The sequence below is a fragment of the Triticum aestivum genome, chromosome 6D, assembly GCF_018294505.1.
Source record: "Triticum aestivum cultivar Chinese Spring chromosome 6D, IWGSC CS RefSeq v2.1, whole genome shotgun sequence".
Classification (NCBI taxonomy): domain Eukaryota; kingdom Viridiplantae; phylum Streptophyta; class Magnoliopsida; order Poales; family Poaceae; genus Triticum; species Triticum aestivum.
Genome location: NC_057811.1, coordinates 11,982,598 through 11,993,619, shown reverse-complemented (window position 1 = coordinate 11,993,619; position 11,022 = coordinate 11,982,598). Strand labels below are relative to the sequence as shown.

General features: G+C 43.5%; 1 protein-coding gene across 1 annotated transcript; it reads right to left on the bottom strand.

Annotated features, from left to right (window-relative positions):
• Positions 1–1,789: 1,789 nt before the first annotated feature.
• On the bottom strand, positions 1,790–10,108 carry LOC123143062 (disease resistance protein Pik-2). Its single transcript, XM_044561839.1, has 5 exons — positions 8,728–10,108; positions 8,551–8,631; positions 7,404–8,150; positions 2,482–4,326; positions 1,790–2,420 (listed from the first exon to the last, which is right to left on the bottom strand). The coding sequence occupies exons 1-5, from the start codon at positions 9,781–9,783 to the stop codon at positions 2,205–2,207; spliced, it is 3,945 nt and encodes a 1,314-aa protein (XP_044417774.1). The 5' UTR covers positions 9,784–10,108; the 3' UTR covers positions 1,790–2,204.
• Between the last annotated feature and the right edge of the window lie 914 nt (positions 10,109–11,022).

Here is an 11,022-nt window from a genome sequence, read left to right as displayed (position 1 = left end):
CCTCTAGTCGTACATCATGCTGATCATCAGAAGCTGGAAGTCGTACTCATCATCACTATATTTGATGATGTTTTACTTTTGGAAACTGTGGTGAACTTCTATTAACGTAACGTAATGTAATGTATTGTGTGTGTGAACTGGATCTGTGGTGAACTTCCTGGTACATGTGGTGGTAACTTAGAATGCTATCTATATGTGTGGCCTTAACTTTATTGGTGGTGAATGCTTCCTTCATGTTTAGTTGTTGTTTCAGTGTTGCTTCAGACATGCTAACTGTTCTATATGGTAGTGGCGCTTCAGTGTTGCGCCAGGTTGTAGTATGAAATGCTAACTGTTCTATATGGTAGTGGCTGGTCTCTAATTGGACCGACATGTTGAACTAGTATCAATGGTAGAGGCGTTTAGTTGTGCGCCACATCCAACAGTTCACATAATTAATTATCCAAAGATTAAGGTATCAAACCCTTGGTCATACAAAGGAACATTTCGTTCCTAAAAGTTAAGGTACTTCCACATTCAAACTAACTAATACTACAAATTCGAAGGAACTACTTAATACATTAACAACACATAGGGAAGTAGCCCTGGTCCAACGGCTTGAGAAAGGACGAACAAAAGCTGAAAGAAGAAGGATCAGCCAGTAGCAGCACCATCAGCCTCCCAGCCTCACAACTGCAGCCAGCCTGGTGAACTCCAGGTTTTTTCCTGCAAAACACACCTGGGATGTTGGAGGCAAGAAAATAAATTTGCCAGGGGCCTTGTCATGGCAGCTAATCGCACGGAATGCTAGTACAAATGATGGAGAACAAAACATCCAACATGAGCAAATTCATAGGAGTTCTAGATTCATGGATACCATCAAGAAAAAATGCTCAGTTCTAATTCAGACACAACACTTGGTGAAAACATGCATATTCATATCAGCAACATTGATATGGCATCGGAGTACTACCCAGTACTTCGTATTTGTCTGCCGTTAGATCGACATCAACGAACGGTTCTAAAAAAGCCCAACCACTCTAAAACATGAGTAAGCCAACATCCCTACAAAAATTATTTCACTGCTTATGTCTATTTTTTTGCTGAATCATTAGGAAGCCCTAAATATTTGGATGCAAGATCACTGACATGGCACTACTGAAATATTTCAGTGTCTACATCTCTGTACTGAAAGTGCATTACTGAAATATTTCAGTGGCTACGTGTGTGTACTGAAACAGCACCACTGAAATATTTCAGTTGCTACATGCGTGTACTGAAACAACACCACTGAAATATTTCATTTCGTACGTGCGTGTACTGAAAGTGAACCACTGAAATATTTCAGTGGGTAGGTGCATGTACTGAAAGTGCACCACCAAAATATTTCAGAGGCTACCTGCTTGTACTGAAACAGCACCACCAAAATATTTCAGTGGCTACGCGCGTGTACTGAAACTGCTACACCGAAATATTTCTGGGGTTGCGTGCGTGTACTGAAACTGCAATACTGAAATATTTAGTGTCTACCCGTGTGTACTGAAATTGCATTGCACTACTAAAATTTTTCAGTGTGTACCCGTGTGTACTGCAATTGCACTACTCAAATATTTCAGTGTGAACCTGTCAGTACTGAAATATTTCAATGCCTACAACTATCTACTAAACTTGCAGTATTGAAATATTTCAGTGTCAACCCAGAGTCTATCACTCTAAACTGTGTACTGAACTTTTCTGGAGGCACTGCTTGCAGCCAAAATATTGCAAGTTCAATTTACACAGATTGCATCACGTAATTTGAACACAACTCTTGAGGTGACAGACAAAATTTTCTATCATGGATACAACTCCAGCACATCAAAACGTAGCAAGTAAACATAGCAATGCTATATGCCTAGACTCATTACAGCCTCGTCGATCAAACTAAGCTGCCATCCAGAGGCTACGGATTCAAGTACACATGTAGCAAGAACATATTGCAGAGAATCAAATTAAGCAAGTGGCAAGTAATGATGAATGAAATTCAGCAATCTCACCCTAAACATAGCTACGGCCGCCGTTCAGACGAGGAGAGCGGCGAGGGAAGCGTGGAGAACGGCGGGGAAGCGATGTCGCGACCACTGTCCTCCTCCTCTTGTGCTTCGGAGTCATCTCCGACTCGGTTGGAGGCTCCACAATCTGCAATGGCACCTCGTGCACCGTGGGTTCCTGATCCAGTGGATGCTCTACCCTGGATCTGAACGCCCACCACCTACGCCTGGTCCACGGGCTGGACGAATCGGCCTGCTCCATCGCCCAGAGGAGGATCTCGACCTTGTGCATCGGTTGTGCGGGTGGGGGGAAAGCTTTGCCCTCTCCCTCCTCGTCATTTGCTTCAAAGTGGCCATTGTCGTCCAGTTCATCTGCGAGTGCACGCACCAATCTTTGGTCTCCGATGGAATCTACATATACAAAGTTTAGTCAACCAATATTCACTCTGACGTGATTCATATGCTGCGCTACCTGACTCTGCACCGATGCCTTCAATGTTTCACTGAGACCAAAGCTACCCAACCGAATTTCCTTGAGGCTTGTGAGGACTGGCAGCCATGAGAATGCTTTCAGCTTTTCGCACCAATCAACTTGTAGCAGCTCGAGCTTAGGCATTGCGTCTTTTTCAAACAGCGCCGACTCGAGGTTGTCTAACCAATCCAACTCCAGCACCATAAGACTCGGGAAAGATGAGCTATGGAAATGCAGCTGTGTCCCATCGAACGAAACCGTCCTCAAACGTAGAACTGCAAGATTTGGTAGCACCCAGAGGGCTTGTATGGCATCATCTTGCTTCAATCTGCTCCACTTCAGCACCAACTTGGTGAGATTCTGAAGCTTATTGATCCATTCTGTTACATTGACTAGCTTCCCATACAGAGTGAGACTCTCAAGGCTGTTTGGTGGCAACAAACCCTCACCCAAACAGCCATCTAACTCATTCCTCTTTTCACGGTTGTCACCTATTTCAACTGACAAAGATTGAAGTTGATTATGACCAGCAATGGCAGACCATAACTCACTGATGTTTCTGTAGCTCAGACCACCCACTTTAAGCTTACGTAGCTGAGTAAGCTCTCCAATCTCTTTTACAGTGGCATTTCCATTTCTCCCGGAAACATCAACAACACCTAGTGAGTGAAGGGCCTTCAATTTGCCAATCCCTCTAGGAAGTATAACGCCATCTAGCTTCCTCTCCTGGAAGCGGTATAGATTGAATATATCATACCTATTCAAACCGGCATCTATAACTTGTGGTCTCAAGAAAACATGACCTCTGGACAGCAAAGTACGATTAATGTAATCTTCAAACTTATCAACTATGTCATCCTCTCTCTTGACACCACCTTTACGGTCCCAATAACCATCTGCCCGAAGGTGTTGTAGCTTCCGAAGATTGGTGATTGTTGTTGGCAACTCATATATAAGTGTACCTCTAACATCCAGCATTTCAAGGTGCCTCAAATTTCGCAAAGAATTAGGCAGGTATAAAATGTTCCGACATCCTCGAAGAGAAAGATACTTGAGATGACGGAGCTGCCCAATATCAGCAAGATGATTATCTTTTAACTCTAGTGTGTCTTCTAAGTCAAGCACTCGGAGGAACCTCATATTGTCAGAGATGAAAAACGATCTCCACTCTCCGAACACGGTCAATGACCGTACATGTGACAAGTCTAGTTTGCTCTCCAGCACATCTTTATCCCTTTTCCAGTTGCTGCCAATGACAAGATGACGTATTGCACCTTGTGTGTCACTCAAACAACATCCTTCCTCCAGCGTCAAAACAAGGTTTTCCTCCCTCGCCTTTGAGATGCATATTTCACGGATCATATCATGAAGTTGGCAGGAATTGATTTTCCGACTGTATTGGTCTGTTCCTTCCCCTGGCAGGATCATACTCCTATTCAAGAGCTCATCAAAGTACCTCCGACAAAGTTCAACTGCAGTCATGCCATGTATATCCCTTGAGTAACCCTCTGCAATCCACCGCCTCATCAAGCGACCCCACCTAATCTTGTGGTCTTCTGGAAATATAGACAGGTATAAGAAAGCAGACTTGAGATAGTACGGCAAACAATCATAGCTCCTCATAAGAATTGTCTTTATTGTCTTAAGTTCAGGATTCATCTCCAATTCAGTGCCAATACGTTCATTCATCTTCCTCCATTCAGTAGCAGTTTTTGGCTTAGTGGCTAGGAATCCACCAATAGTCGATATTGCAAGGGGTAGTCCACCACATTTCTGCAGAGTAAGTCTTGCTTGCTCCATCATAGCTCGGCCTAAATAAATTTCTTCAACATTGTCCCTGAATACCTGCAGCGAACATAATTTGGCAAAGTTAACTATTTGGATTAAATAATTATTGTTGCTAAATTAAGAATATGAAATAATATGAACTTTTTTGTCCTAGCTTCAAATTGTGGATTCTGGAAGAAAAACCCTGACGTTAAGGGTAACTTTGCTATGAATTTTTTTCCTCTCTGATTTTGGTTTAACAGTTTTATCGAAATTCCCATCTTGTTACCACTACGCAAGAGGGATATGAACATGAAATTCGCTTCATGTGGAGAATTCACCAGAATTGCAGTTCCCATGTATCTTGGGCGCACACTAAGCATTGTCATTTTGTTATCCTAGATACTGCTACAATTCAAATGTGCAACTGGGAGCACAATTGCAATAATTAAATTATGCATCCAGGCGCACATGCTCCGGTTTAAAACTACTTATGTACTTTAAAAAGATTCTATTTTTGCCCGTGAAGTAAAAAATAAATTTGATTACTACTCTATGCCTACGTGCATGCATAGATACCTAAATAGTAGACCATCACCACTTTTATTTCTTTTAACATGCACACATCTCACTGCAGCACACATGTCACCTCGCCAATTATTTTATTTTTCCTATTTTCTCAGTTGCATGCTCCATCCCACTAGCATCATTAAATAGTTGTTTCCCTGCTCCTACAAGCTCCTATCACCCTTCCACGCGCATTCATGAAGGGCTTCAAGGGATTGGGTTCTCAGCTAAGAACCGGAAAATGGTGGGCAAACCTGTGCTATCGCTTTGCGCAAGGAGATCAACTGTGCATTCCATTCTCACAATTTTGCCAAGCTGAATGTCTCTGTTACCGTATTGACACCTTCACTGATTACCCCTCCATTTAGCTATCTTCTTTACATGATCTATCTATATATCTCTTAGTGTTCAAGTACTTGACTTTTCATAGGAATACCCACATGGTATTAAAATATATATTATATTCCTTTCTGTTGATTGAATGTGCATTTGTATGATTTTTTCGCGCAGTTCTTAATAATCTTCATCAGTAGATTTGGTTCTCGTCTCACTAGTAGAAAAAGAGGCTTCCATACGCCCCCATTAGTCCCCAAAATAATCGAACCGCGACCAAAGGGGTCTTTAGTCGCGGTTCGGGAGAAAACCCGCGACCAACTATCTGGGCCCAGCGCGCTCGGTCGACAGCTGGCGGACGGGAGGGGCTTTAGTCCCGGTTGGCCTGGCCAACCGGGACTAAAGGTCCTCAGGCTGGCCCGAAGGCCTTTACTCGCGGTTGGCCAGACCAACCGGGATTAAAGGTTAGACCTTTAGTCCCGGTTGGTCTGGCCAACCGCGACTAATGGCCCGAACCTTTAGTCGCGGTTGGCCAGACCAACCGGGACTAAAGGTGACCTTTAGTCCCGGTTGGTCTGGCCAACCGCGACTAAAGGGATTTGAGGCCTCATTTTCAAACTCTACCCCCCCCCCCCCCCGGTGGATCACCTTTTCAGTTTTAGAAAAAACAAAAGAAAATGATGGAAATGTCAATAAAATAAAATAAAATAAGTTTTCCATGTGATATGTGGTCTGGTTGTTGGGAAAATTAACAAATATGAATTTCGACTTTATTTGCAAAATCTCTCTAGAAATTCTTAAAATGGGCATAACTTTTGCATACGAACTCGGATGAAAAAAAAATTTATATGAAAAATCATCTACTAGAAAAGTTACATCCGAATTTAACTGGGGGAACCCCGTTAAACATTTTTAGAATCCCCAAAAACCTAACAGAAAAAAAGATACGGGGCTTTTAAGATCTGGAGAGGCAAAAAAATTCAAAAAATTTCAAATTGTGGTCAAACAATGGTCAAACTAATTATTCTAGAATATTAGTGTTACTAAATAATTATTTCAGTTTTTTTTAATTTTGGTCAAATCTGGTCAAACTGTGGTCAAACAATGGTCAAATAATTATTCCAGAAATATTAGTGTTACTAAATAATTATTGTTTTTTAAAACAATAGTTTCAAACTCAAACAGTGAAATGTGTCACTTCATGCTCAAGCTAAATACCTGAGGGTTAATAGAATTGACATCCTATTATTGTCAGGAAAACAACAAGTGCAGACTTGGAAACGAGGGAGAATAGAACCCGGAAGTTAAGCGTGCTCAGGCTGGGGGAGTGGGAGGATGGGTGACCGTTCGGGAAGTTAGATGATTTGGAATGATGAGGGGTGATTAGAGATTAGAGGATAAATTGAGCAGTGATGAGGGGTGGTGATTAGAGATTAGAGGTTAAAATAATTCAGAAATTTAAAAATAAAAAAAATTAAAAAAATTCGCAAAGAAATTTGAAAAAAAAATTAAACCTGCGGAGGAGGCCTTTAGTCCCGGTTAGCCACGAAAACCGGGAAACTTGAAAAAAAAATTAAACCTGCGGAGGAGGCCTTTAGTCCCGGTTAGCCACGAGAACCGGGACTAAAGGACGGGCCTTTAGTCCCGGTTAGCCACGAGAACCGGGACTAAAGCCTTTGTGAACCGGGACTAAAGGCATTTTTTCTACCCGTGTCTCCCTAAAGATAGCATCCTTTTGTTTCCTGTTTTATAGGCCTGACAAGGAATTGTTTCCTCCATGGCATCAATTTCCCTGATCCTTTTACTCAATATTTAGGATCTAGTGAGCCACTAGCCATGGCCCACATGAGTGCAACAACAAGCTTGTTGCTGCTCCGGCCTCCACCTGAATCTACCGCAACACCATTAGTAGAATCCCGATAGCATCCACAAACATGCCAGCTGATGACCATCGCCAAGACCACAGCCCAGTCACGTGACCCACCACACCACCTTCCCAGAATTTAGCAAGCTGGTCTAGATCTAATATTTTCCTAGATATAATGGTGGGCCTTTCCTAGATCTAACATTTCGTATGTACAGACTATTAGAGTTTAAACATTGTTTTTCAAAGAAAAGACGTCATCTTTTGTACTTCTAGATGCGGATTGAGAGAAATGAAAAAGCTTAGAAATATAATCCTATGTGAGGTGACAGTAATATAATGTGAAGCAAAACTCATGTAACGAAGGAAAAGATACTAATTATAGAAGTACCTTCTTTTTGAAGAGGTCAAGTGCAACATCATTATCCAGACCTTCAAGTTTGTACATGTTCTTGTCTTCTTTTGAACAATGTATGGCAATATTTTTTTCTCTTGTGGTGACTATGATCATTCCAGCATCATGTAAACACGGTTTGACCAAATTCCATTCAGAAGTGGATAATATATCATCAACAACAACAAGGCACCTTTTAGTTTTTAGTAACCGAGCTAGCTCATCCTTCAACTCTTTAAGATTCATCTCTGGTATGCTTTTGTTTTGTCCTTCAGCTCCTCCTGATCCAGCATTATCTTTTTGAATACTCTTCTGAAGCTGCAAAGCCAAATCCCTAAGGAGTACTTCAGGGTTAAAAGGACGCAATGCAGTGGTCCAAGCACGCTTCCAGCCACCAAGCTGCTGGCTTCGGTAGATGCTTCGGACAAGAGTGGTTTTTCCAAGGCCCCCCATTCCCCAAACAGAGATCACCTTAGAGCCTTTACTGTCATCTGGTTGGCCAACTAATCTGATAATATCAGATTTTTCTTTTTCTCGCCCACAGAACACTTCATCAGTCAGTGTCAGTGTCCTGCAGGGATCAAGCTTCTTACTAATAGTCGAGTTATGAACTTTTTCTTCGCCTGCATTAGGTTCTTGGGATCCCTCCTCTATTTCAGTGGTGAGCATTCCTGTGTTTTTCTCAATAGTAGTAACTTTGTTTGAGTCGGAAGTGGGCTTGACGGAAGAAGATACATGCATATCCTGATTAGAAAAACAGATCTATGAGAATTTTTGTACTTGTCCCTACACATTTTCGCATCTAGACTAATTGCAGGTCTTTCTAAATATCGAGGATTTCTATGTGCACACTTTTATTGAGAACAATATGCCCAACAAATTATATAAGCTCATATATAGCCTAAGATCAACTTCAAAGCATCGTGTGTTCTTAAATTAGCATAAATCCGAGCACCGGGACTAGCTCATTCTGCCGATGGAACATGTGTGTGTGTGTGTGTGTGTGTGTGTGTGCCTGGGCTTTGTGTGTTGCTTGAGTGCATGGGTGTAAAAGGAGCATGCTACCAAACATTTATACAACATAAATATAATCCATAGATATGCAATTCACGGTAGGAATTTCGATCTGCTGGAAGAGTCCTACCGTCAGTTTATCCTCCACAACAGCACGCCTTGATTTGTTGTTGGCGTCAAGCAATGGCACACTAACACTGCCCATGCTGACCTGCTCACAATTAGATTTCAAATGAAAAGCAGAATCAATCATCCAGAAAGAAAAGAAAAGAAAATTATAGCAGAAACATACAAGCAAAATATTTACCTTGTGGAAAATATAAATAGTTTCATCACATGACAACTTCGAAACCTGGTACGGTTTCTCTGTGCACAATCTTGCAATTTCAGCTTTCTGCGCGGAAACGACTATCCTACTTTTTTTCTTGCTGTCAGGAAAGTACTTCTTAATGCAATGCCACTCTTCTATCGTGGATAGGCCATTTATGACAACCAGGTAGCTATTGCTACACACCTCCTTATTAAACACATTAACTAAATCACTTTGATCCATCTTCTCCATGATGGCCAGAACATTAGCCCCGACACTTGTTTCTTGTTCCGCCTTTCCAGCGTCATCATGTGAATTTTCATAAAATTGCCTTACCAAGCTTCTGAGGAACTCTTGTGGATTGAAAGGATGCATCAACCTAATCCAAGCACAGAATCCAAACCTTTCCAATACCTTTGGGTCATCATAAACCTCCTGGATGGCAGATGTGTTCCCGAGATCACCGCTAGGTCCCCACATGAAGATCACTCTAGGATCCACCATATTGCTGGTAATCAGCTCTTTGAGATTCACCTCTGTTGATTCTTTGTGCTCCAAGGCTGCAAGCCTTGCTTCGTTGATGCCGAACATTGCTGCAGTGGCGATGCTGGCCTGCTCCTCTGCCACGGTAGGCTTGGAACCTGAGCTGTCCTTGATGAGGCGATAGCGCAGGTTCCTGTTGCTCACATCCTCCACCTCAACCCTCAGCTGCTTCAACTCCTTGGCGATGCGGCGCCGGTCACCTGGGCTGCGCGGGACGCACCCCAAAAAAGGCTTTTTCTCCGAGTGAAGGCCGAAATCCATGAGGCTGTCCTCCACTTTGTAGGCCAGTGCCCCGATCTGTTTCGCCCAGGTCATAAGCACCTTGTTCTGGCTTTGGTCTTCATCAGCCATCATCAGGAAGGACTGCATCATCTGCAGCTCATCCCTGATGAACTTCACATCGGACTCGACGCCAAGCTGCAGGGCGATTTCCTCGGCCGCCTTGGACTTGGCGTAGCCGAGCGCGCCATCGAGCACGGCCTTGCCCATGCTCACCGCTGTGGCCTCCATGGCCCTCGTCCCTCTGGCTCTGCTGGAGGAGTTGCAAGTGGCAATGCTAGATCTGCTGGGTGGAGCAAAATGGGGATCCAGACGGAGGTGCTGGTGCTATGGAGCAGCTGATGGATTGATTGAGTACTAATGAGTGTACCAGGCATTGCAGCTGATGGGTTGATGGAGAATAATGACTGAATGGGACATTGCAGCTGACGGAGTAATGAGCGGCGCTGCGTCGTCTTGGACGTTCACACTTGACGTCGCTAGTACAGAGGGTAAAGTTGGATTTCTCACCATCTGCAAACGATGGCAACGTCGGCCATGAACGAGAAGCTGGACGCCGGAGCCAGCCGAGAACGACCACTGTCTTGTTGGTTGGGCCGTCACTAATTTCCCTGTACCCGATCCATCCAGCAGCTGCATTGTCGGTCACTGATTTCTGTGCATTCAATCCATCAGCTACAATGTCGGCGCTCCATCAGCTGGGATTGGTTGGGCCACAGACACTGCCTTCTTGGTTTGGTTTGGTTGGGCGACCGCCGCGACCCCGCCCCGTCTGTACGCCGGAACGGCCACCGCCTCCGCGACCGAACAACCGCAGCTCGCCGTCCGACTCCCACCGCATCCAATCGCCATGCAAGACCCGCCGCGGCGCCGAGCTTCGCCGCCGGGAACGGGAAAACCTGACCGGCTGGCGGCGGATCGAAGAACCAATGGAGGCACCGATTTCTGATTTGGGGGGTGGGTGGGTGATTACAGTAACGCTATGTGGTGGACCAAAGCGCATTTCGGGGCCACTTTTTCCGCTTTCCAAACGTAAAAGCGAATTACTCCTCCTTAGGATGGTCATAGTGGGGAGTAACTTAGACTAGTAACATGCATATGTTACTAGTCTATGTTACTATCTTTATACTCCCTCCTTTCCGGTTTATAGGGTTCAATTTAAAAATCTCACCAACCAAGGTAGATGGTGAGTGATGGAATACTTTTTGTAATTTGCAAAAGCACCCAATTAAGGCTCTTGTGTTTCCTCAAAAAATTATGTTTACCAATGTATTAATTGCAATGCATGCATGCATAAAATACATGCATTGGTCAATTTTCTCTTAATACTTACATGCAATTATTTAATGCACCTTGGAATTTGAAATTGTGATGGGGAACAACCAAATTAAGCCTTATAAAATGGAAAAACTAAGATTTTGAGATAAGCCCTATAAACCGGAAAGGAGTAAGTAGTGCATAGTATCATCG